The 27,992-nt window shown below is 38.4% G+C and overlaps 1 protein-coding gene across 4 annotated transcripts in view; it reads right to left on the bottom strand.

Annotated features, from left to right (window-relative positions):
• Positions 1-27,992, bottom strand: part of DCDC2 (doublecortin domain containing 2) — a 165,218-nt gene that overhangs the window by 98,101 nt on the left and 39,125 nt on the right. For all 4 annotated transcript variants that reach the window (XM_053920221.2, XM_053920219.2, XM_071220965.1 and 1 more), the window contains 4 exons: positions 13,215-13,291; positions 12,952-13,083; positions 8,631-8,777; positions 7,431-7,485 (listed from right to left, as the gene is read on the bottom strand). In XM_053920221.2, coding sequence (XP_053776196.1) covers positions 7,431-7,485; positions 8,631-8,777; positions 12,952-13,083; positions 13,215-13,291 — 411 coding nt within the window. The remainder of the gene's footprint in view (positions 1-7,430; positions 7,486-8,630; positions 8,778-12,951; positions 13,084-13,214; positions 13,292-27,992) is intronic.

Below are 27,992 nucleotides of genomic sequence, written 5' to 3'. Positions count from 1 at the left end.
CCAGTCTATTTTCAAACAAGGCTATTCATCCCAAGATTTTAAGACTTTAAAAGCCTTGAATGAAAGGAGTAACCATTCTAGCAAGCCTACTGGAATGTTCAGAGATGCTGTGGAACTTTTAAGGACTAAAATGGAACCTCATGAATGAGGAACTTTGGGTCTTGGCACAATAGTTTTTACAGCTCTCTGGGAAAAGTCTTAATCACAAAAGGGGTATAACAAGGGAGAAGCGGAAGCCCCGTCCTGGAATGGAATGCCCGGGGATTTATATAATTTAAAAAGCTCTCTTGGTGAATATTCAGGAAGTTCTGGTAGTGACACTCAAGAGGGTGACCGTGGAGGACTATGTGACCCCGGTAACTGCAAACAGCATGGCGGTAGTAACTGTCACTCACACATTCAATTTCGGATTAACGACTAATCACCAGGCACTTTGTAAGAACTAAAACTGAGAGCAAGGGAAGAATCGTTTTCTAATCAGAAGACTGGAAATAATTTAAATGTTTATCCTTTTAAAAAATGTTAATTCATCAAAGTATTAATATAAAACATATATAAGAAATTATATACAAATATATAAATTATATATATTTATGTGTATATATGTATATATACATATGTATGTGTGTATGTATATGTGTGTGTGTGTGTGTATACATAGAGAGAGAGGGAGAGAGAGAGAAGGACAAAGGAATGAAGAGGGACATTTTCCTCTCTTTTGCAGACTTCCACATGTTACTGATAACTTGGACACATAGACAGTTGTTGCTACCTGGGGGCCACAGTAAATAAGGGAGTCTGCCATCTCATACAGCTATGCCAGTTGATGAAACAATATTACTGAGTACCCTTTATGTGCTAAATACCACTAATACAAATATTTACCAAATGCATGTGCTAAATACCTATTAACAAAAATATTTAACAAACTTATAGGCAGTTTTCATTATCTCACTTTACAGATAAAGGAATTCACTTTCTCAAGATGACCAGGTCTGACTTTTCTGCCACACTGGAGCTTCCTGCTGCCATGCCACTAGAAAAAGCTATTACATAGTACGGTTCCCTAAAAAAAGCCATTGCGAAGTGACAAAGTATGGCTTTATCTCGAAGGGGAAGGAACCAGGAAGCAGCCAAGTTTTACAGCGGGCCCTGGGCAAGAACTGGACTCCACAACACGTACGCCGCTGTCCGGCCTTCTGCCCCACACACATCTCAGCGTGTCTTCCAGGAGCCGCCAACCTCTATCCCAAACAAACAACTAAAAACAGCCTTTCAATCAGCCCCTCGCCCTACTGAAATTGGGATTTTTAAATAGTTCCTAAGGCAATTTCCAAAAAGATCCAATCAACTCAGGCTCCTTTCATTACTACAGAAACCCGTTTCCAGTCCCCATGACAACATGCCATAAAACATCAAGTTCAAAATAATTCTGTGAGGGTTTTGCCCGATGGAGCAGCACTCCCCAGGTGTGTCTCTGGGGTGCCCCTGGGAGGGAGAGCTGAAGAGCAGTACCTAGACATGACTCAGGCTGGTGCTTCTCTCTCACTTGTGCGTGTTGGAGAGCGAGCGTGAAAAGCCCTTTCATGCACACTGGACTCAGTTTCTCCACCAGGGAAGTGGAGACTGAGGGGCATGCACAATTTTTCTTGCTTCACCGTGACTTTGTGATATGTGGATAATCGTGTGGGTTTTTTTTTTTTTTACCAAAACCTTAACAATTATAATATTTGGATCAGTAAATTACTGATCACAAGATACATTAGCCACATGGTAATAAGAACAACAAAAGACAATGTGATTTAGTCTTTGGCTTTACCTTTCGAATAGTCCCCTGATTTTGCAGCTTTCCCACTAGAGGGTTCTCTGATTCCACATGAGGTCACCTCACAGCCAGAGAACGGGTTTATTTCACTGACGGGTTTATTTTTCAAGCTTTATACACTAAGACAATTCACTTCTATCTTCCTTTTGTTGTCAAGGTTAGAATCACAACTTAAAAATATTCAGAATTTGCTCATTTCTGTGATTTTCCCAGCACTTGGAACCTGTATCAGCATGGCTTCTCGTCTCATCCTCCTTTACACAAGACAGTCCCTGGCTGACTTGAAAGGGTCCGCCTGACCCCGAGAGCCCTTCCTTCCCCACATTTCCCACCACAGGGTGGGTGCTGACCAGTCACGTGCACCAGCAGGATGCCCTGTGCAGACCCTAGCAGCTTTCTCTCTCCTAAGTTCTCTCAGGCTCTACCCACACTCCCCTTCATTTCGCAACAGAGCAAGTCCTAGAAAGCTGTGTGGAAACATGAATTCCTAATACCCAGTCCTGTGTCCCCTTTGATTTGCAGCATGAGTTCAGGGATGCTTCCCCTGCTGACTTGGCAGTGGTTCCCCAAGTTTTAAGCTAGCTTTCCCCCAGTCCTCTTAACTCACTGCCCTCCCCCCAACTCAGTGACAAGCAGTGAATGATCTTAAAAACACATAACCATCTCCAGGGAACCAATGAATTAAAGGAAAGGAGTAAATTAATCCTTCTGATAAAAACTGAATATCTGACTTTGGGATTATGATCTAAGATGTTCTTTCTGCACAGCTCACGGCCAGCCATGCGCGAGTCCACTAAACGGGTTCTGAGAACCTACTGTGTGCCTCGTGGGCTATTACTCTCTGCTCAGATATGACCCCCTAACAGAGGCCTGCCCTGCCCGCCCAGATGATTTGGCACACTCTCTCACTTTCACTTCCCATATCTTGATGCATTTTTCATCAAGCTTCTCACTAATTAACACTAAGTATATTGTGTATGTGTTTGTCTTTCTCCTCCAGAATGTAAGCTCCACACATTTAGTGTTTTCTCAGAAATCTATGCCTCCCCCTCCTGGCCAAACGCTAAAACAGTGCCCAGAAAACACACTCAGTAAATGATCGTGATGAATGAGTCAATCAATGACAACAGACCATTACAATACACCCAAAGAAGAATTATCATAGGTGTCCCTCTCCCCTGCTGCCACCTGTCCAAGTCCCCTGCATCACATGCCTGGACTCCAACTGTCTCACAGACTCCTGCTCCTATTCTTGGCCCACCTCACTCCTCTGTAGACACCACAGCCAGAATGATCCTTTCAAAGCATAAATCAAATGGTAGCACTGCCTTCTTCTAACCCTCAGGTGGTGTGCCCTCAAGGAGTAAAACCCAAACTCCTCACATGGCCTCAGCATCGGGCACCGCCGGCTCAACATCATTCCAGACCACTCTGGCCTTCTTCCTGCCCTCCTCATGTGCCAAGCTCTTTACCAAGGGACTTTGTGACTCTTTCCTCTGCCATGGTGGCTCCTTTCTTCCCTGCCCCAATCTTATGTGACTGGCTCCATCACTAAATTTTCCATCTCACAAAATTTTATACCAGTAGGTGCCCTTCCACATTTTATTTTACACATTGCACTTACATCATCTGAAATTATTTATATATGAGGTTGGTCCAGAAAACGTCCAGCCATTGTTAATATAATGAGAACAGTTTGCATGACATCAGTGTAACCTGGCAGGCAAGGAGAGTGGACTGGAATGCACATGCATGAACAATGACAACTTCACTGTACTAGTCAGTGGGGTGGTAGACGCTGTTGAAAGAGCATGAGTACTGTGTGGCCATCGCATTCAAGATGACTGAGCAAGCAGAGCAACAAATCTGCATCAAACTTTGCATTAAGCTTGAACATTCCTCCATGGAAACCATTCAGATGATTCAGGAGGCCACAGCTATGGGCAACTGGTGATTGGCAGCTTCATCATGACTACGTGCCCACTCATGCATCACATCTCATGCAGTGTTTTGGTGAAACATCAAATCACGCAGGTGACTCAGCTCCCCACAATCACAATTTGGCATCCTGCAATTTCTGGCTTTTCCCAAAACTAAAATCACCTTTGAAAGGGAAGAGATTTCAGACTGTCAATGAGATTCATGAAAATATGATGGGGCAGCTGATGGTGATAGAGAGAACTCTGTGAGGTCCCAAGGTGCCTGCTTTGAAGGGAACTAAGGTGTCATTGTCCTATGTACAATGTTTCTTGTATCTTCTTCAATAAGTATCTCTATTTTTCATATTACATGGCTGGATACCTTCTGGACAGACCCCATATTCGTTCGGAGGCTGCATACTCCATTCTTCCACCCTCTCCTCTGCCTGCCCCCACAGGCGCTTGAATGAAAGTTCCTTCATGTCTGAAATCTTGTCTATACGTGAGGTGCGTAGAGTAGTTCCTGGAACTTAGTAAGTGCTCAATAAATACCTCTTGAGTGGATGACTGAATGAGCAGATGAGTGGATGGGCAAATATTCAGCATGTTTGGGGAGCATTGTGGAAAGAGGAACAAACTCTGCTATCATTTTATTTTTCTAAGTCAGAGCATGGAAGTATAATTCTGAGTCTTTGCTTTCTGTGAGACGGAAATAGTCTGTCATTAAAGGTCACTTACTTGAAGAGGCCTTTCCTGACACACCTACCTAAGTTAGTTCTCCCTGGATTGTCTCTCACATGGCTCTGTCCTATTCATTCATTTTCATCACACTTAGCGATTATATATATGGATTTGTGGAATTGTTTAACCTTAGTCTCCCCCACTAGGCCATAAACTAAGAGAAAGCAACATGTCTCTTTGCTTATCACTGTCTCCCTAGGGCTTAGTTCCAGGTCAGATGCATGGAAAACTCAATCAATCATTATTAGATGATCCAGTATTCAGAGCACAGATTATAAATCGCATGTGAGTGCCTCCAGCACATGAATTTTAAGCAGGAAATACATTATACTTTTTTAATAAAAAATATTTAGGCATTCCAAATTACAGAATAGTAAGCACGTAATTCCAAAGCTCATTAATTGTGAATGAAAAGAGTCAAGTCACGATCTTGATTCTAACATCAACTTTCCCTTTGACCTAGGGTCACTTATCAACCTCGCTGAGTCTCTGTTTAATCATCACTCTTCCAGCTGCACTGTGAGAACCAGTGGGCTCATGTTTGCCTGGTACACAGAAGAGACTGCACTCCAACGTCCTGAAGAAGGACTAGAGGACAAAATTTCCAAACCCTAAACTCATGGGTTATTTAGCTTCACAGTGACTAACATACTTTTTAGCTACTGGAATATCCTCTGTCTTCTTTCTCTATACTCATGACATTAGTTGCCTCCAACCTGGGTGCCCTGTGGCTCTCCCTGCACTCTGTCTCCAAGCTCCACGTGCCCACCCTCTCGCCCAACAGCATGACGAGGCCTGCTCCCTGCCAGGCCGTGCTGAGTGCTAGAAAGGAACACTACAACGACGTGTGTCTGCTCTTCAGCTATGGCCATTATGTGGATGAACCTGCACATCTACATCTGATGTCCAGGATATCAGGCCTCAGACTCCACCTTTTATACTTGCTATCGACTAGACTTCATGATGACAATTCCAATTTACGTGTTGGAAATTAAGCAGGTCATTATTTCCTCTGACTGCCTTCTTCTTGGCCATAGCACTGCCATTTTCTCAGGCACCCAAGCTCAAAGACTTGCAGTTACCTTTGGCTCCAACCTCTCCAAAAACCCCATGCATCCAATTACCAAGCAAGGCTTTCATTTCTTCATGGGCAGTAATCACCTCCCGCTTCCCCTACCACCTACCCAGCCTAGACTCTCAACACTTTCTACCAAGGCTAAGGCTTGTAATTGCCATATAACTGATGTCTCATCTATGGCCTCCCACCATCTTAGGTCTTCCTCTGTATAAAAGTTATGACCTTCCTAGAATGGACTTGGATTCACATTCTAACCTCTAAGAAGCCCTGATGAGCTGCCCTCTACTCAAAAATAAAGACTAGACTCATCATTCTGACCTTCCAAGTCATCTAAAACTGCCATCACCTACCATGTCTAGCACATTAGCTTCCACACACCACAGTGGACCTTCTCTTCCAGCCAGTCTGAGAAACTCATTGTTCCCTAGGGTCAGAAGTGCAAGCTTCCTCCAGGCCAGCCATCCAAATGCAGTCCCTCCCCTGCCATTTGCTCAACATGAGCCTTTGGATGTGGCACTCCTACTGTCTGTGCTTCCTTTTCTCATTTTTAAATGCAGTAATAATAGTACCTGCCTCATGGGGTGAGGATTAAGTGAATCACATCTGTAAAGATGCTGTCATGTTCACTAAACATCAGCCAGCATTATTGCTTCTCCAAGTGCTCATCACCTTTCCCCACACTGCCCCTTCTATCTGAAACCCTCTGCCCTTACGGACCTTTGCCTGAATCTTAAACGGTCCTCAAAGGCATAGTTCAAATTCAACTTCCTCCATGTACTTTGACCAATGTACATTCATTCCTTCTGTCTCTCTCATGTTTACCAGTCTCACCGCAGATTCACGGTTTAGCTTGTTAGTTACATTTTCAAGCCATCTTCTTTATTTCAATGAGATTATAAATTTCTGAGGTCAAGTGCTTTGTCACAAGTAGGATGAATCTCAGCAAATGAGTGGGTGATAAGTCTATTGTTTGTTATGCTGAATTCAGTACTTCTTCCTCACACAAAATTATTTTTCTTTTTTCCAGGAGTTTCACATGATACAACCAAAAGGATGGAAGAGATATCTAAATCATCACTAGGAGACAGAATTCATTGCCAAAGAGTCTCTTATTTCACAAAACACCATTATAAGAACTCTGCTCAGTTAATTCAGAGAGGGAAAATGTCAAATCAATCCTGATAACTACTCATCCAGAATTTCAAAAAATCATTTCTCAAGCTGGGTAGAAAGAGAAGCCACAGCTAGAGCAAAATCTGTCACAGCAATACAGCAGCATGACATAAAACTCCTCTCCATGAGGGAGCACAAACGAGAAGTACAAAGAAGTTAATAAATTACCTACAAAATACTTGTCACAGTTCCTACATATATAGGTATGTAATAGATGTTTGCCAAATTAACAGATAAATGAATTGATGAGGAATGGGAAAGATTCTAATGGGAAATAAATATTTTGAATGTTTCTCGTTCTTTTAAAGAACTGTATTTGAGGATTACCATTTTCTTACAAAAACTTCTTTTTGAGTCTTTGTCAGAGACAGGACATAGGACTGAGGGACCACTAACGTGACTGCACCACAGCAGTGCCTCTAGTTTTACGTGTTATTGCCGGGATTTCAACTGTGACTCAAACTGTATCCGGTCCCTACACAAGGAAAATACACCTGCGCTGAAATCTGTATTTTAAAAATATTAGCTCTCTTTTAAGACCTTACTTGTAACATTGATGTTCTAGTGTTGTTTCACATAATTGCTTATATACCAGCTAAGTTTTATTTCTTCAAATTTAATTGAAACCCAAAGGACAGTCTCTTATATCGTATAGAAATAGAGAACATTAATGAGGAAACCATCGGATACTTACACTCCCTTTAGACTTTCGGGATCCTACAATAGGAGGCAGTGAAGAAGCTTTCTGACTGAGGAAACAAATTGCAATTTAGAAATATGAATGTTATTTACAAACAATAAACAATGGAAGACAACTGCCATCCCAACTTGTCATCCCAACCTGGACATCAACTGTTCACTGCTGTCGGTATTTCACCAAAAAGTACTCCGTTCTCCCCCAGCTTCACAAAGACCGCCGTAATACTCCCAAACTCTATTCCAGAAGGCGCCCGATGTTTTCCTGCACACCACTGTAATTGATACTTACAATAAACTTTTAGTACCAGCTTCTATTTTTTCATAGCATTTTAATTTCATTACCTACATTTTCTATATGAACTTCAAAAAATCATTTCTCAAGCTGAGTAATGATTTTGCCAAATTGAGTTTAAAACAATAAATCTCTCTCTTTTTTTTAATGTCAGTGCTGTCTACCTCTTATAGAAGCTTAGACTGGTAACACACTCACATTTATAGTCAGCGAGTTTCTAAACCAGTCATTCTTGTCAAAGAATAAAAAACTTTCTTCAGCTGTGGGAATGTTGTTTCATAGATGGATGTCTATATTATTAGGAAAAGGCCCATTCCAGAACCCAAATGAACCTCGCTGTAAATAAGAGGACAGATACTTGTAAATCACACTGACTTGTCTGAGAAAGGCCACCACGAGTCACACTTTTCTCACTGCCATCAATCACACATGGGGGCTAACCGCAGACTCATCGGGTGTTGCTTAGCAGATTGTGAAAGGATTTGATTTCATGGATGGGTAAGGATGGTTAGCAATAAGTCTGCTGGTGAATAATTCTACAGTGCTGGAAAAGCATGTGCTTCAAACAACACCCCTGAAACTTCATTTCATCTCATACTTATCCAGGAACAGCTGGCCTCTCCACTAGGCTTCACAAATGCAGAATTAATGGATAACATATTGGTGATCTTCTGGTCTATCTCTACAAGAATTTCATAGGTTCCTCCCAAATTATTGTGCAGTAGCTGTCAATCTCCAATCATGGTGAAATAAAAAAAGGGATCAATGTGTATCATCCATGTTTTTCAGCCTCACTGATAAAGAAGATTATATATTGTAACATATACCAGTGGTCAGCGAAAGACTCAATGCCACTTCAAGTGATAACTAAAATATGTAAAGTGAAAGAGGATGAAAACTTACCCATAAGACCTTCTCATTGTTGACTTGTCAAAAAGTAATTCACTGTAAGGCAATTTCTTAAACTTATCTCTGCCAACAGCCACATAAAACTGTCCATTCTCCAACTCTTCCCCACTTTCAACAAGTTTTCCTTCTAAAGTATACAGTCTGCCAAAATATGAATGCCAACAATTAAAATTTTAACAAGCATTGAAAGAACTGCTTAAAATTACAAAGTAAATAAAAACATTCTGTTCTTAATTTGGCTCATCTGTTACTATACTAATTATTGAGTTACAAATGCTTCAAAGTCATTAGATTCAGCTAAATGCCAGTGTTATAATGCAGACACACTTGCTATCTAGCTGTCCCATGTTTCATCCCAATGAACTTGACAACCTAACGTGAGTATCCCCTGTGGCTGCCACATTAAGATTTCAGAGGGAAAGATTTAACTTGTACAGAATGTGGTGCTTTAAATAAAGCTCAGCTTCTGTTGAAGTTTGTCCTATTTATATCTTGTAAGCACTTTTAAAATTTATTTCCTTAATTCATTTGTCAGATTGATATACAGAATCTTAATGCATTCTGTACATGAGCAGCTGTCAGCCAATTTATTACATCCAAACACACAAAACTGGATCAGCAAATATGAGGTGAGAGTTCAGGAGGTGAAAGAACCTATTGCCAGTATTAATGATGCAGAACTGCATAACATTCATGCTCCTTTCTTTCTTTTTTCCCCCTTACTTCCTTCATCTTCCCAGAATGGATTTCACAAGAACCAGCCTTTACTGTAAAACTGCTGCTGTGAGCTACAATTAATACATTACTTATTAAAAGAAGAGAAATAATTTTCTAAACAACTTAAAGTGTCCAGAGAATTTTTTAAACAACAGGAAAAAAACAGACGATTAGAAAAACTACAAAGAAAGACAATGTATATATTTGAAGGTTATGAACAAGAGTTAGCAACTGGAAGGATTCCAAGATAACCATTAAAAAAATTCTCAGACTTCCTATATTACATATAAAGGTCAGTGACATTTGCAAATTAAAAAAAAATCCATTGACCCGTCTGCTTGTTTACCCATTATGTAAATGGCCATATCATATGGAGCCACAAAGTACAAAGAAAATAGTCACCAAAATCCCTGGAGTGTGTTTGTGTTGAGTTAGTATAAAGATGCCAAAGTCTCTCCTTGTACAACACTGTACTCCTATCCCTATGGGTCTAAATGTCAACCCTTCACCCAGAGTTCTGGGTTTCCTGCCTAGGGTTTCTGAACACTTTTGACATTTGGGACCTGCCTCTTCTCCGTTGGAGAGGTGGGGAGGCTGTCCTGTGAACTGTAGGATAGCAGCACCCTTGGCTTTTACCCACTAGATGGTAGTAGTGGCTGCCCCACCCCCGTTGTGACCAGAAAAGAATCTAGATGCTGCCAAATGTCCTCAAGGAGCAAAACTGCCCCTGGTTGAGAAGCACTGATTTAGACCCAGACATTCTTATTTCATTTTCCTTCAAAATAGAAAGATCTGAATCAGTAATTAACTTCTATAGCTAGACACTAAAAGGCAGCATCGCTGTGGATCTGGAAACAGCTGAGATTCGGCCGGTTTCCTCTGCGGGTGGGAAAGGGGTACTGGTTCAGCCATTCTTTCTGTGACTCTCAATACCTGCTTTCTTCCTTTGCTGCAGAACACAAGAAACACAAATAGGAAGTCGAACCAATTTTTATGGGATGCTTTTAATATATAAATCTATTGATGTGCAGGAGGATCCAACCATAAGATTTTTTAATGTTCTGTTAAAGAAAAATGGGCATGTCCAAAGTGAACAGCAACCAAATCTCACTCATATCTGGTACTATATTAAGAATGAACTTTCTCTAAGTACTCAAGTGTTTGGGGGACATATAACTATATTTTCTTTTCTGTATTTGTACTTGCATAAATTTTATTCCTTTGTATGAATTTGTTCATACCAATATATGTATGAATAAATGTATCTTGGGTGTGCAATTGTGTGTATTTATCTTTCTGTACTTTATATTATTTATTTATATATATATATGTCAAAACACACAATTATATATCTAAAACAAATCAATATATGACTACTGAGATCTGCCTTCATTCCTAACACCAAAATACAATCCAAAGGATCAAAGGTTTAAATGAAATTTAAAAGTACAAGATGAAAACATAGAGGAATATTTTTATACTCTTGGAGTGAGAAAGACCTAAACTAATCATAAAACTTAATGGTCATAAAATAAGATTGAAAATTCAACATACCTGTATGCAAAAAGAAGCATAAAGAATATCAAAAATACAAACTGGAAATATATTTAAAACTCATATGAGAAAGAGCCAACTTCTCTAACATGTAACAAATGCTTGTAAATCCGTAAGACAAATACGCAAAGGCCAGGACAGGAAGTTCACATGTGGCAGGAGACGCACACATGCAGTCGTTCAGAGAATAACTCAGTAACTAAGAGCACAGCTGTGGAGCCGTACTGCGCGCTAACTTGGTTGGACCCGGTCCTGCGGGCCACTGTCTACATAGTCTTGGGCAAGTAACTTCCCCTCTGTGTCTCATGTCTCATTAAAAGAGAGTAATAACACTACCTACCTCATAGGATTGCTAAATTACGTTTAAAAATGTAAAGCACTTTGAATAATGCATTACACAAAAGAAATACTCAGTAGATGTCATTATTGTATATAAGTAAATACAAATCAACCGTGAAATACTACTTTTACTCGACACGAATACGAAGACCAAATGTTAGTTTTACAGCACAGGTGAGAGTACGAAAAACTGGCCCTCTCATGCACTTTTAATGAGAGTGCAAGTTAGTACGAACTCTGTGAAGGACCGTAGGCAGCGTCTATCAAAGCCTGAAATGCATTTACCACCAGACACAATTCCACCTCCAGACTTCGGTCTGCTGAGGGACTCTGCTTACACACACAGACACGAGCACGGAAAAATGAAATATTGGGAATTATCTAAGTTTCCATCAAGATTAGACTGTTAAAATAGATTAGGGCACACTCACAAAATGGAATACTGTGTAGTCATTTAAAAAAACCAAGATAGAGCTATCAGTGCTAATAGAAATATCCGAATTTGTTGTTACAGTAAAAAGTAAGGTATATTTACACATTTATTCATGTGTGTCTGTGTGTTCCTATGTGTGTTTAAACAAAATAAAAGATGCATGGGTTTCTACATGCATGGAATATATCTGGTTAGTATGAAAAAGTACTAGGAAGGGGGACTGGGAACCCTGAGGGGAGAGAAATAGTTTTTATTTATATCTTTTGTTCTATTTGAAATGTTTTTTTACTACATGTGAAGTATTACTTTCAATTATATTTATACATTAAATATTTATATATACCTAATTATATTTAAAATCCAAATGGCTATGAGACTACATATACTAATATATAGGAATATGTATGCACGATAAACTGAAAGACATAATATGTAATCACTTGAGAATGCATTTTTATCACGTGTGGCTATAGACAGACACACAGATGGGAAAACAGGCGTAAATCCTGAAAGTAGGAGTGCTTTTACCTGGGGCGTGTGTCAGAGAGGGTGGGGTGAAGACAGGGCTCCAGACCTACCAGAAAACTCTTGATTAGATTTCAAGTATTTGTGTATCACATATTATATGTATATATTCTTAATATGTTCTGTACTTGTATGTATTATTTATAACCCTCCCACCTATAAGAAAATAAGTCAGCCTCCATCAGGGGATAATTTCATAGGCTTCACAATTAAAAAGCCATGATTTTAATCTTCACTTAAAATTCAGAAATTGAGAAAAAATGCTTTTGATTTCTCAAGTTTAGAAAACCCCACTTAATTATCCTTTCTAACCTGCCTCTTCTTTAAATCCACTAACAGCTCCTGATGTCTGATGTTCTATGCCAGGCAAATAGTTTGGACCATAAAAGAATCATAAATATCTCCTGAATAAAAGGGCAGTTAATTAAGAGCCAAGAAGCTGGCTCACTCAAAGAAAAAGTTCTCAACAAAGAGAACACTGCCTGTTTGTTCAGAAGAATGAAACTAGTTAACATTTGTTGACATGCTACTATGTGCCAAGAACTGATTAAGCTCCATATGTGCGCCATCTTATTCCTTAAAGCAACCCTGTAAGGTAAGTACTATTATATAAAGATAAGGAGACTGAGGCATACATATCCTCAGTGGTGAGCCAAAATTCACGTTTGGGGCCAGCGATGTAGAGCCTCCTGGGAACATTGTCAACAGTTCTGAAAACCATCCACTCACGAGATTATTTCGACTTACCTGTGAACAGCCCCACTCCTCAGAGTTATTTTCTCTGTGACCATCTGTAGGACATGATCCCACTGATTCAAGGCTTTCCTAGGGATGAGGAGGCGAGAAGCTGGGCCTATGAGGTCTCCATTTGCTATGAGGCTGGACAAAAAGCAAAGCCAGTGAGCCACACCATTTGAAACAGTAATGCCATTAAAGCTACAATGAAAACCCCAAACCAAAAGGAAACCACCAGCCAATTTCCATTTGAACTGTAAAGGCCTTGAACTTACAAGATAGTGCAGGGTTCCTGAAGAGGCTTTCTAAATCGAGCTGACACATTTATCCTGCTGTGGATTACTGGTTTCACCTTTAAAAGCAAAGAAATACAAATCACTGAGCTTCTGTTAGTTGTTTTTTCCATTGAGGAAACACTACAGGTTTCCAGGGAACTGGCTGAGACCTGTTACGCCTATGTTAAAATCTTGCTTTTTCCCATTTACATAAACACTCTGGGCTCGCCCTCTATCCATATTGCGTGGCCTTCACAAAGCTCTCAAGAAAAACCTCCTTGAATTCCTGGGAACACTGCTCCTGATCTATGCCAACACAGAAACTGTTGGGCTGCGGTGAGAATTGCAAGGCAACTTTTTAAAATAATGCTTTCTATAAAACAAAAATAAAATAATCCTATAAAATATAGAACTCTGAAAGTTCCTCCTCCAGCCACACATCCTATCTCCTCACCCCTCCTCACTCACTTTCTCCCTGAATCTACACCCCACACGTTCTTGACCTCATCCTAGTCTCTTTAGACTGACTCCGTCACCTTTTCTTGACTTTGCTTCTTCCCCTATCCATCAGCGCCTTTGAACCAGCACCCTCAGTTCCTGAACTCCTGCATCTGGGTGGGTCTAGTCATCTTTCCATCTTCTAAGCACGGCTTCTGGAGTACAGGCTGCTGTTAGCAAGAATCACATAACCCTGTGAGGTGCTCTCACCTGTGACAAAGCTTCGGTATCATCCGGACTCTTCCTCCTCCCAAGTCAATTCCTTTTTACATTTCCTAAAATCCCTCCCTCTCATCTTAAACTCTACAGTCCCACTCCAGACACATTCACTCTCCGCAGATTGTTTCCTTCCAAACTTCGAGCCTAGAGGCTAACAGTTATGCAGCCTTTCAACCCCCATAGCCTGCCCAGCCCACTCATCTACATCTTCACTGCTTTTCGCCTTCTCTGTCTGTCCTGGAGAAGGATCTGTATCCCTTTACACAGCTAACTCCCACCTGGATTTTGTCCCCTGCTGCCTCTATTTGTCCCATAAATTATCTAGGCCCCTCCATCGTGTCTTCAATTTCTCCCTTGGCCCTTTGGCCCAACCAAGCACTATCACATCCCTATCTGTCCTACTCATCCTTCACATTCCCACTTCCTCCTGCCCCATCCTCTCTTCCATCCCCTGCTATCCGGTTTCCATCTCTACCACTGAAAGATAATGCCCAACTCTTAAGCATGACCTATAAGAATCCCCATGACCAACCACTGCTTACTCAGTTCCCTACCTCCCACCGGTGCAGACCCAAGTCATGCACTTTAGTCAAACTAGCCTACTCCCCTCCATTCCCAAAACACACCACGCATCCACCACCATGCCTTAGTTCATCTTGCCCCTCTGCCTACAATGCCCTCCTTTCTCTATTTGCTGGGCCCAACTCAGTTACCACTTGTCTTTCCCTATTTACCCCCATTAGCTTTCTGTCTCAAACTGCTACTGCTACTGTAGTAGAGACGACAGCACTCTTTCTTCTAGGGCCTTTCCTCCCTGATTTGAAAAGAAAAGCTATAAGCATAGGGAACTGATTAATAAAAACAGCTAACATTTATTGCACTATATTTAAAGGAAGGCACAGTAATAAGTAATTTACAAGCATTATACATCATTTAATCATCAGAGCCATGCCCTTTAGTACTACTGCCCCACTTCACAAGTGAAGAAACTAGAGCATAAATAATTAGTCTAAAATCACACAAAATAAGGGACCAAGTTTAGTGAACCCATATCTATGAGCCTCTATTTGTTACACACTTTACTAGTTATTTCAGAGATCAAGTAGTAAGCCTAAATAATTTTTAGGACCCTTTCCTTTGTCAAAATATGCCATTTTGAGAGTAACAAAAAGCATGAAATTTTCTGACTCTCACTGGTGACTAAAAAAAATCCTTCCAATGTCTTCTAGCTGTACGATAAATGTTTGTTAAAATTTAATTAAACTATGCCCTAATTCATGGCACATGGACCAATGGATCGAAATAGAGAGCACAGAAACAAACCCACACAGACAAGTACATGGTCAATTAATTTATGAGAAAGGAGTCAAGAATATATGTACAATGGGGAAAGGACAGTCTTTTCATGCAAACCAAACAGCCACATGCAAAAGAATGAAACTGGACCCCTATCTTACAGCTTACGCAAAAAATCAACTCAAAATGGATTATAGAGAGACCCAAACCCAAAACTCTTAAAAGAAAACACAGGGGGGTAAGCTCCTTGACAAGAGATAAGTGTTGGTAAGGATGTAGAGAAAAGTAAATCCTTGTACACTATTGGTGGAAATGCAAATTGGTTCAGCAACTATGGAAAACATTATGAAGGTTCCTCAAAAAATTGAAAATAGAACCACCAAATGATCCAGAAATCCCATTTCGGGGTATTTATTCAAAGGAAACGAAAACAATATTTGAAGAGGACCTTTGAAGAGGTATCTGCAGTCCCATGTACATGCAGCATTATTCACAGCAGCCAAGGCCCAGAAACCACTTACGTGTCTATTGATGAATAAATGGATAAACAAAATGTGAGATCTCTCCCTGCCCCTCCCTCCCTCCCTCGCTCAAATATTATCCAGCCACAAAGAAAAAGGAAATCCTGCCACTTGGGACAACATGGATGGACCTTGAGGACATTATGCGAAATAAGCCAAAGAAGGACAAATACTGCACAATATCACTTATTGGGTTGGCCAAGAAGTCTGTATGATTTTTTCCATAAAATAAAAGACATATTTCATTTTCACCAATAACTTTACTGATTTGGGTATTTGGACTATATGTTGGCTGTCTTTTCCATGGTATAACCTTGATTGTTCTCAGTTAATGTCTCCATTTGATTTCTATCAACTTCAACTGGTCTACCCGACCATGGAGCATCACCCAGGGAGAAATCTCCAGCACAAAACTTTGCAAATCACTTTTAACATGTTCAATCAGTCACAGCACCTTCTCCATACACTACACAAATCTTTTTGGTTTTTTGCATTTCAGTGGTGTTTTTACCTTTCTTGAAATAATAAAGCATAACATCCTGGAAATGTTGTGTATTTTCTTCCATCTTCAATATGATAATGACTACACAAAAATTCATCAATTTTGATAAGTTTCTTTTAAATGCATGCTGATATAACGGCTGTCACAAAACAATCTAACAAAATTGTCTTGAATGAAGTTAAAGATAACTAAGTGCTACTAGAGCCATTGTACAGAAAAAAAACAAACGAACTTTTTTGGTCAACCCAATATATGTAATCTTTTTTTTTTCAAAAGTCAAAATCATAGAAAGAGAGAGTAGAAAAGTGATTGCCCAGGGTGGGGCAGGTAGGAAAAATGGGGAGAGTAAAAGGATACAAATGATTGGGTATCAGATGAATAAGGTGTGAGGATTCAATGTACAATATAGAAGAAAAAATACTCCAATATTGAATATAACGTTTTTAATTCAATCATAATAATTTTACATTTTAAACCCAGACATTCTTGGACCTAAACTAACATTTACAGTGATGTTGACTTTTTTAAAAAGATGTTTAATAGGTTATGCAGGCATCTAAACAAAATTTAAATGGTAAAATGGGGCATATGGTGAAAAGGAAGTGTCCTTTCTACTCCTGCTCCCCAACCACCGAGTTGCAACATTCCTTCGAAGGCAGGCTATACATACACATGCATATTATCTTATGGACATATAATTTTAAACACAAGTGATATCCTGCTATACCCGTTCATCCACACCTTTCTTTCTTCATTTAAAAATTTATCATGGAGACTGTTCCATATTAGCACTTAGGGTCAGGGTTGCTTCATTCTTTCTAAAAGCTGTGTACACCCCACTCTACGACTATGCCATAGCTTATTTAACCTTCCCCATAATGAAGGTTTCTAAACTTTTGCTATTGCAAATAATGTCATGATGTGTTTCCTTGAAAATACTTACTTGCACAAATATGTATGTATATCTATAGTATAAATTATTAAAATTGAGAACTTGTTGAATAAAGGATAAGTGATTTTTTTGTTAAATGGAATTTCTTGCCAGCTGACACCTGATCTATCTTGAGAGTCCCTTGATGTATTTAGTTCATACTATAGCATAAGATAAATCAGTTTACAAGGAATGCCGTTACGAGCCCAGGCGTGGTTTACAATGCCTTTAGGTGACTACAAATCCCCTTCCCATCAATCAGATTGCTTACTCATCAGGCTCAGCATGCTTAACTGAGAATAAGCCTTTACCTGTGTGAAGAGCAGGCCTTTCTAACTCTTTGCCGAGCTAACAGCGCCTTCCTTTTGAAACCCTCCACACTCTCTCAGTATCACCATGCTGCCCCCCTGAGCACTCGATTTAAAGCGGCCGCCACAGCCCTGGCTCTCTGTTGCCCTTCCCCGCCTTATTTTCTTCCACAGCACCATCATCTGACATGTTGTACATTTTATTTGATTTTCATCTTCTTCTTCCTTTTGTTACTTTTTACTTACTCTCAATATTAACTAGTAATACACTTTATAATAACATACTTTATACTCAGTTGTTAATTTTTCAAAAGTCTCACCTACCAACCTTGATTTTAATACCTTGTTGGATTGTTAAAGTCAAGATAAAGATGAATAAGTTATATAAATAAATAACTTTAAAACTTCTGTTGAGTTGGCTAAAATATGCTACTCTTCAACAGAGCATACATATTTATAACATACAGAATTTCATAAATACACGAGTTTTGAAATAATTATATAACTTTATTCTGAGTCTATAAGTTGTTGCCTGAATTAAAGCAAACCATCTGCTTGAAGCTCTTGTCTTCATTCAGCATAACAAAAGTATTGCCCAAATGTTCATGATTTGCCAGATGAATTACCAGGTTAATCTTTACTATATATTACTTTGAGTCATTACAGTTGAAATAACTGAATTAGTCTGTTTTTAGATACACTAATAAAAGAATCTTAAGAAATGATCCAAGTAATACATCTGAATTGAAAAAAAATATGCAAGATCACTGTATAAAACAACTGAAACTTTTGGGAAAATAATACCATTTTTCCTTTCAAGTGCATTTTCTACTTGGCATTTTAAACAAAAACTTAACATAATAAATTAAGCTAAATTTACTGCACTGAGGGAGCTTTTCTAGTGCCCAATTCAGGGACTAAGCATCGGTCACTTGGTGCTAATCTGGAGACCTCGTGGTTTTGGATAATGAGAAACATAATAAACTAGACTATATTTTTTAAATTTGTAAATTTTCTTAGTAACCCATAGACTTTGCCTGTCCTTTGAATCTATGAGAATAATGTTGAGTGTCAACATACCTAATTACAGAGAGTTACACCCACAGGGATGGACTGCGAGGTCCTCCCACCCAGACCCCATGGTACCAGGAATGGCCCTCACTGGTGAGCAGGCTGACCAGCATTAGTTGTGCAATCTGTGACCATGCACATCCAATGAAAATATATAAATCAAAACTCAAACTTTGGACCCAGCCTAGATAATACTTCTGTTTGGCGTTGTCAGTTGGTGAGGGAATCAGCACCAAGCAAGGGTAGGACACACTTACAGCTAACTTCTGCCTTCAGCCTGCACTGGGCCAACAGTGTCTTAGAAAACCCAGTTTACTTGGACATGGAGAAGTAAGTTAGCCTGGTGAACCAGAGAGAAGAGTCATTCCTTGAGTAAGATAAATAGATAGACAGATAGACAGACTAAATATTGGCTAACTTGCTTCTTAGAAATATTCCCAAAGTCAAAGGTGGAAAAAGTGAATTACCCATGTACACTTGGCTAGAATGGGGTAAGCCCGGCCCCCAGCCCAAGTCTGGTGACAATCACATGTGCTTTCTAATATGTCACACTGCCCCTGGTACCCTATTCATGTTGAATTTATGTCACAAATGTCCATTCCACATTTGAATCATATGTAAACAAAAACTCCATCAATGCTTCACGTGAAACTGATAACTCTATGTATCAATAATTTACCTTAAGTTCACAAATTCCACATGACACATAGCAGGACATCATGGCAGCTGGGTAAAACTCAAGTTAAAACCTGCGTGGCTCAAAAATATGAATCTATTTCTTATAAAAATAAATCAGTGAAACTAAATTGTTGCTGTGAAAATATATATTTGGAATAGTAAGATTAAAATCTACAAACTGAGTAACTCACTGAAGATCTAACATTCTAAATTCCAGGACTAAATTGCCAAGTCAATGGCTCATACCCCATTTTCTTGATCTGTAAAAACAGGGATAATCCTACTAAACAAGCCCAAAGCAATGTTCTATAAACTAATTAACGAAGTGACAGTATAACCCCCTGGGGTTTGTAGGCTGCATGCTTCAGAGAATCCATCTGCCTTGAATCTCAGCATTCACCATCTATAGAAACCCTAAACCAAAAAAACACAAACAAACTCAGTCTAAGCACCAGAGAAAATGATGCTGTTAAACAAACACCACCATGAAAACCTAATGACCACTGACCTCTTGCGAAAACTTACTCTGCAATTTAGATATTCATACTTAAATCATATATAAACACTTACTTTTAAAAAATATATGAGGATTTTGTGACTGTCCATAAGGCAGACCTGAACATTAAGGAAAAAGTTAAGTACTAAAGTTATTTATTTGCAAAATATAGGCCAACTTGCACAAAGATGCTTTGACTCTATTTTCCTTATTCTATGAACTTAAGAAAAAATGAGTTCTCAAAAAGGTAATCTTTGAGGAACTTTTCTTACTACTTTAAAAAGACAGAACACAGCATCAAAATGGAGCACAAAGTCCTTTACAAAACATTTAATCTGTTTTCACCACTTTTGATAAATGAGAAGGGAAAAAAATTTTTTCAAGACATCAGAGTAAGAAAATAGCTTATCCTAGAGGCAATCTGCCATTTTTTTCCTATCTAAGGAAATAAATTCTGATAATTGTTACAAAATTTGAGAAATAAAATGCATCTACTGTGCTTATGTCATTAAGATTATATTTATATCACTAAATATTTCAGTGTTTTTCTTCCATTTTCAAGTAAACTAAGAGATAATTTGACCTCTGGAGGTAGAAAATTGTAGAAGACTATTGTTCCCAATATGACAACAAAAACTGAGAGATAAGCTAGAAATCATACTTTTTTAAAATGCATCGAAGAGCTTAGGATGCAAATAAGTCTAAATGAACTGAATTCCATAGAGGGATGAGCCTTTTCTAAGTGAGAGGAAACCCAGAGCTGCTTTCTCCCCCAGGGGCACAGGAGGCAGAGGAGCAAACCTTCCCATAAATGACCAGCCCGTGTGTGAGCTGGCAAGACAGAGAGACCCAAGAGCAAGCCTACAATGCCCACCAATTCTTCCCCCTGCCACCTTCTTTAAGTGCACAGAAGTGTGACAAAGCTAGGAGCGGGGTAAAAGAGGAATGGAGGAAAGCCCATGGTGTGGAAAGCTGTGGGGTGGGGGAGCTAGCAGAAAGGGAGAGAGAGAGAAATCTTCAAGGATGCAAACAGCTAACAATTGAAATAAAAGCAGACAGATCTCTCTAGAATTTCACCAGTATAAAACCCAAAACCCTGCTGGAGAGAGGGCAAGCCCTAATTCTGCCCACGAAATGTTTGAAACCACTGGTAAACTGAATCTAACTAAAGCTGCAACTTAGTCCACACCCAGCTCGGTGATGGATTACACTGAGATCAGCCCCTCACACTAGCAGCTCAAGGAAAAAGGGTTGTGCTTTTTTCCTGTAAATATTATCTACTTTCAATTTCTACAAAATGACCAGTATACAATAAAATTATAAAACATGTAAATACACAGGACAATATTACCTATTATCAAGAGGAAAAATAAAGTTAAATTCACAAATGATTGTGATGTGGAAATTAGCAAATTAGGATTTTTAAACAGTTATTATAAATATGTTAAGTCAATAGAATGGGTAGAAAACATAGATGACAGATGGGAAATTTTAGCCCGGAAATTAAAACTATAAAAATAACCAAATGAAAATTCTAGAACTAAAAAACAGAGTATGTGAGATAAAGAAGTCATTCCATGGGCTTAATAGCAGATTGGGCACGATAGAAGAAAGGATGAGTCAACTCAAAGACAAAGATTATTCAAGGTAAAGCACAAAAAAATAAAACTGGTTAGAGCATCAGAGATTTGTAAAACATATGAACTAACATGTGTGATTGGAGTCAAGGAGATGAGAGAGTGGGCTAGAAGAAATATTTACAGAGAAAAATGGGCAAACATTTCCAAAAGATGAAAGACATCAATTAAGATCCAAAAATTTCAGTAAACCACCATCAGGATAAATTTTTTTAAAAAACCCACACCAAGTCACACCATAGTCAAACTACAATAAGAGAAAACACACACATTTAATTCAGAGAACTAACATGAAGAATTTCTGAGAAAAAATGTATGCCAGAAAATAATGAAATATTATCTTTAAAGTGCAGAAAGAAAAAAAATGTTAACCTGGAATTCTATACCCAGAGAAAATACCTTTCAAAATGGGAGGTAAAATTAAAACATTTTTTACAGACAGACAAAAGCCAAAATAACTTTGTTAGCACACCCACACTACCAAAGAATTGTAAAGAAAGCTCTTCAGACTGAAGAGATGTAATACAAAATGAATGTCTGGATCTGCACAAAATTATTAAAGACATTGAAATAAAATCTGTGAATAATTTTGAAGTCTTAAATTTTTGTAATCTTAAAGACTATTTTAAAGCAAAAAGAATAGTAATGACTCACAATGTTTATAGTATTTAGACGCAAACTATTTAATGAGAATGCAAAGATACAAGTGAGGGTAAATTAAATTATACTGTAGTGAAGTTCCTCATTGTTAATGAACAGGTGAAATATTATTTGAGAGCAAACTAAATAAGTTAAGGACATACATTGTAAACTCTAGAGTTATCACTAAAAAAAATACCGTGAAGAAGCATAGCTAAAAATCCAATTGAAAGATAAAATTGAGTAATTTTTTTAAAATTCCATGAATCTAAAGAAGGAAAAAAGGAACAAAAACTAAATGTTAGGTGGAACAAACAATAATATAGTAGACTCGAAACAAATCATGCCAGTAATTCAGTAAATGCAAATAAACAAAAAACTCCCATTAAATGACAGAGATGGACAGATTGAATAAAGAAACAAGATCCCACTACACACTATTTACAAGAGATACACTTTAAATACAAAAATATGAACAGATTTTAAGTGAAAAGATGAAAAAATATACCATGCAGATATTACTCAAGGAAATGCAGATTTTCTGATCCATGAAAGATTACAAGAGACACATAATGCTCATTTGTTCCATTAATTTACATAACAGATTTATATTAAAGGGTTTTTTAATGTATATTTTAGAGAAGTGTCTATTCAGGTTCTTTGTTCATTTTTTAATTGGATTGTTTGGTTTTTGTGTGTTGAGTGTTCTAAGTTCTTTATAAATTTGGGATATTAACTCTTTATCAGATGTATTAACGAATAAGTTCTCCCATTCTGTGGATTGTCTTTTTATTTTGTTGATAATCTCTTTTGCTGTGCAAAAACTTTTTAATTTGATGTAGCCCCTTAGTTTATTTTTTCTTTCAGTTTCCCTTGCCTGGGGAGATATATCTGATAAAATATTGCTATGAACAATGTCTGCAATTTTACTGCCTATGTGTTCTTCTAGGATTTTTACAGTTTCAGGTCTAATACTTAAGTCTAATCCATTTTGAATTTATTGTGTGTGATGTAAAAAAGTGGTCTAGTTTCATTTTTCTGCACGTTATCTGTCCAATTTTCCCAACACTATTAAATAAACTATCTTTAGTGCATTGTATGTGCTTACTTCCTCTGTTGAATATTAATTGACTATAAAGGTATGGGTTTATTTCTGGGCTCTCTATTCTGTTCCGTTGATCTGTGTGTCTGTTTTTATGCCAGTACCACACTGTTTTGATTACTATGGCCTTATAGTATAGTTTGATATCAGACAAGATGATTCCTCCAAATTTGTTCTTCTTTCTCAGGATCACTGTTGCTATGTGGGCCTTTTGTGGTTCCATATAAATTTTTGAAATATTTGTTCTAGTTCTGTAACATAGAACATTGAAATCTAGATGGGAATTGTGTTGAATCTATAGATTGCTTTGGGTAGCATGGACATTTTAATGATTTAATTCTTCCTATCTATGAACACGGTATGTCCTTCCACTTATTTGTAATTTCTTCAATTCCTTTTTTCAGTGTCCTATAATTTTCTGAGACATACAGGTGGTTAACAAACATATGAAAAGATGCTCAATGTTACTAATCATCAGAGAAATGCAAATTAAAACCACAATGAGATATTACCTCACACCTGTCAGAATGGCTGTCATCAATAAATTAACAAACAAATACTGGCGAGAATGTGGAAAAAAGAGAACCCTTTTGTACTGTTGGTGGGAATGCAAACTGGTGCAACCACTGCGGAAAGCAGTATGCAGATACCTCAGAAAATTAAAAATGGATCTACCTTTCACCCAGAGATCCCATTTCTGGGAATATATCCAAAGAAACCCAAAATACTAATTCAAAAGAACACGAGCACCCCTATGTTCAATGCAATATTATTTACAATCACCAAGATATGGAAGCAGCCCAAGTGCCATTCAGTAGGTGAGTGGATAAAATACCTGTGGCGCATTTACACAATGGAATACTACTTGGTTATAAAAAAGAAAAAAGTTTATCCTTTTTACAATATGGATGGACATGGAGAACATTATGCTAAGTGAAATAAGTCAGTCAGAGAAAGGAATACCATGTGATTTTACTTGTACGTGGAATCTAATGAACAAACTGAACTAATAAGCAAATTACGGACTCATAGATAGAGAGCAGCATGACAGCTATGGAGGGGGACTTAAGGGGGTGGAGGGATTGAACAAAAAGGAAAAAGGCCTCATGACATGGACAACAGTACAGTAACTGCAGGGGGGAGGGGCGTATAAGGGGGTTAAATGATAATGGAAAAGATTTTTTTTTATTTTTTTAAATAATAAAATAAAAAAACAAATGTATATTTTAAACTTGGATATTTCTTACAAAATATATCTTATACAATATCTAACATACTAAAAAATCTTTTTCTAGTATTGTTCTCTTTTAGACTAAGAAAATTAAGCTCCAGAAATGTTGTTAATTTGAAGTAGTATAGCTTCCAAATATTTTGGGTATATGATCCCGTATGGTGTGGGGGAAAAAACCAACAAGGAATGCTAACTGGGAACTCCATCCCAGTGGGCGTGTGCGGTCTGAACTCCCCCTCCTGTGACCGATCTCAGTCTCCTATACACAGGACTCCTCTTGTGACCACGCCTAAGTGTTGGTGCTTCCCCCAGGGCTCCACCCCTGCCCTCTTCTCTGTCACGCAAACAAAGTCTCTCCCTGGCCAAACTTATCCAACCCAATGTTATTTATGATCAACATCATTTTGCTAATGATGATCAAATCTCTATCGCAGCCAGATCTTTCTCCTGATTTCCATCAGATCTCTATCTTTAGTCCAGATCCCTCTACAGACACCAAACCTGTATAACCAACTGGACATGGCTAATTCTTTATAACTGTTAGAAGACAGTTAAACCAAAGATTTGGAAAGGTTTTTTTATCTAAACCCTCATCAGTTCAGCAGTCACTATAAGAATTTCTTTTTTGCATTATTAAATTTGCAAAAATCTCCTGCAATTTTTAATGCAGTTGAAAAAAATCTACAATAAGATACATCATTACTCCTACAAATAGACAATGATGAAGTCCAATAGCTTCTTCGTCCTCAAATTTGCTTCCTCTGTCTCCTGCTCTACACACCCCATGGCCCAAGTCGAGGTTCTCACACATCCTGACACAAGCTGCACCCAGCATGGTCCAACCAGTATTTCTACCTCCAGCATCTTTCTTCTTCCACTACTTACTTCTGAATTAGCCTCCCTGAAGCACAGAGGCAAACACGTGACTTCCCCAAGCAAACAGCTTCCAAGGCTGCCACTGACTTCATATAAAGTCAACACATATTAGAATTGAATATTCGAAATCATATTTGAGTTGGGGCCATCCTACCATACCCTGACCTCATTTTTCACAATTCTACCCTTACCCCTCACTCAGCTGGATGTAACCCTTTCCTCAGAAATTCCATATCACTTTGTCTGAATAGCTCATAGAACATTTTTCATAGGTCTAAGATATTCCCCTTATATTATCAATATTTATGGGGACCACCTCTCCTTTTTTGTTATTTTAGCAAAGAACCTCATCTGTAACTCAAAGACCAATTCATGGTGCTTTAGACGTAGAATTCATTCAGTAAACATTTTAATGAAACACAGTTAGAACCAATTTTTTGAGCATATACCATGACCAAAACTGTATCAAATAATTTTCATATGTTACCTTGATTTTCATAATATCTTTATAAGAGCTATTTTCAAGTAAGTTTAAAATTGTAAAATACATCAGAATTTATAGGATGTTTTCATTTATGGTGACATTCATTCCTCAAAATAACACTGTGGGGTTAGGATTATTCTGTCTGTACAGATGGGAAAAGATGAGTCTCTCTACCCATCAAAGGCACGTGATAAGCAAGGAAGCAGTCACATGAATCCACTTCTTCTGACTCCCAGTACCAGGTTCATTCCTGCTGTTAACATTGCTCAAGACAGTAACTGGCCACTAGTAGAAATAGTAGACACATATTTGCACCCATTTAAATGAGATATTTCTTGAATTACACAACAGTGAAGATATGCAAATATTTATATATTAGCCTAGCTAGACTGCACTCTCATTCAGTGGTCTCAGTATTTTTTTCAAGGCCACTCAAGTTTCTCCTTCTCTAGAACCTGTCAAATATTCTTTACATGATTATATCAGCATAATTTATGGAATCCCAATTGAATGAAAATCGAAATCCTTTAAGCCCTAAGACTCCTAGAAATTCCAGAAAGACATGGTGGCAAAATCAGTCCAGCCACTTAAATATTTTGGAGAGAATGTTTTCATCGGCATGGTCATATAATAATAAAAATTCCAACCACTTAAACTTCAGTGAGAACCCAGTTATGAAAGATATCTCTAATTATAATGAGCAAGCTGTGTGGAATATTCCCAGAAGGGTCCAATTAGTTTCCATGAGGTGATGAAACCGCTCATCGGAGCTTGGGTTCTCTACAGGTCCCCATGTTCGCTGCACCCAGTCCGGGGCTTGATTCCCTGAGGAAGGCTTAGGGTTCCCCTGCTAGGTGTGATTTATCATCTCTTATTCAGAGGGTTATTTTTCTACCAATAATGGATATACTAGCATCCATTAGCATCAGTTTGCAGATTTGTCTTTTGAACTAGCCTCTAAAATAAAACAGGAAAACAGCTCGAAACAAATTTTGCATGCGGGTTCATCAGTTGGAACAAACGTACCACTCTGGTGGGGGATAATGATAATGGGGGTGGCTGGGCGTGTAGGGTGTACACTGGGAAATCTGTACCTTCCTCTCAATTTTGCTGTAAACCTAAAACTGCTCTAAAAATAACATCTGACTCAGTGACCCAAAAGATAAGATACCCATCTTCCTTGGCAACACTTAAGTGTAAGCATATATTTAAACAAAGTGTCCATATTGTTAAATCTTCTTCCCTTAAAAAATACACCCATCAATTTTTATCAATGTTGAAACATCAGATCAATTTCCCAGCATACCACATTATTTTTAAACTATTGGCATTCTGGTTTAATTTTCTCTTAATTGTACTTTGTGGACTATCTTTACAAATCAGATAATCCTAAGCATTCTGAGTATGTAATATTAAACCTCACATTTATTAACCTATTCTACAGTAATTATTTGCAGTGTCCACTTTATCCTATAGGGAAACTGAACAAGACTTGAGTAATTTTTAAGGCATTCATAAGTTAAGTCTGCATGGGTTTCTGTAATGATATACTAAGAGAATAATATGACCCCCATAAAGTTAAAAAATAACCCATTAACCCAGGAGAATTCTTAGAAGAAATTACGGGAACCACCGCTAACCAAGCATTGAAAAATAACTTTTTAATTGTCTCTTTTCTTTTGTATTCCTCCCTCGCTCACTAGTCATGTTTACTTTTCACCATTGACATTTTTGTTTGTTTTCTTTTCCCAACGGGATTTTGGTTACCAAACCACTCTAGGCAATGGAATGTAAAATTTCCACTAAAAATGCAGAGCAGCTGGAAGTGTATACATAACAACGCAAGATGAAAGCTAACAATGCTGAGTATGCAGGGGCAGCCCATGTGGGTGGAATGCGGCTTCCACCTGCATTTAAATCAGTCATTTAGTCCCCAGGACTCCCACTGAAGAATGTGCCAGCTCTGCATGATCTACATTCAGTCCTTCATAAATACTAGGAACACTATTAATCCACCAACTGATAGCATGGGAAGTGCCACTAACATTTTCAGCAATGCTTAGTTTTTCTCCCACACTGCACTGGCTCTGTGCCCTGTGCTGAGGACTCAGTACTTCAGAGGGCAGACAGGGGCCTCCACTCTCACTGAGCTCATGCGTGGGGTGGAATGTGGGAGTGCGGGACAGTAAAGGAGTAAAGGAATGAGTAAGTAGCACGGCATTATTCAGTAGCGCTGCTCTGGGAGTCAGCTTCGAGCCCAAGAAGCTCGACACTTCACTAAGTCACCAG

The sequence above is a fragment of the Desmodus rotundus genome, chromosome 3 (assembly GCF_022682495.2).
Source record: "Desmodus rotundus isolate HL8 chromosome 3, HLdesRot8A.1, whole genome shotgun sequence".
Lineage (NCBI taxonomy): Eukaryota > Metazoa > Chordata > Mammalia > Chiroptera > Phyllostomidae > Desmodus > Desmodus rotundus.
This window is presented reverse-complemented; position numbering and strand designations above follow the sequence as displayed.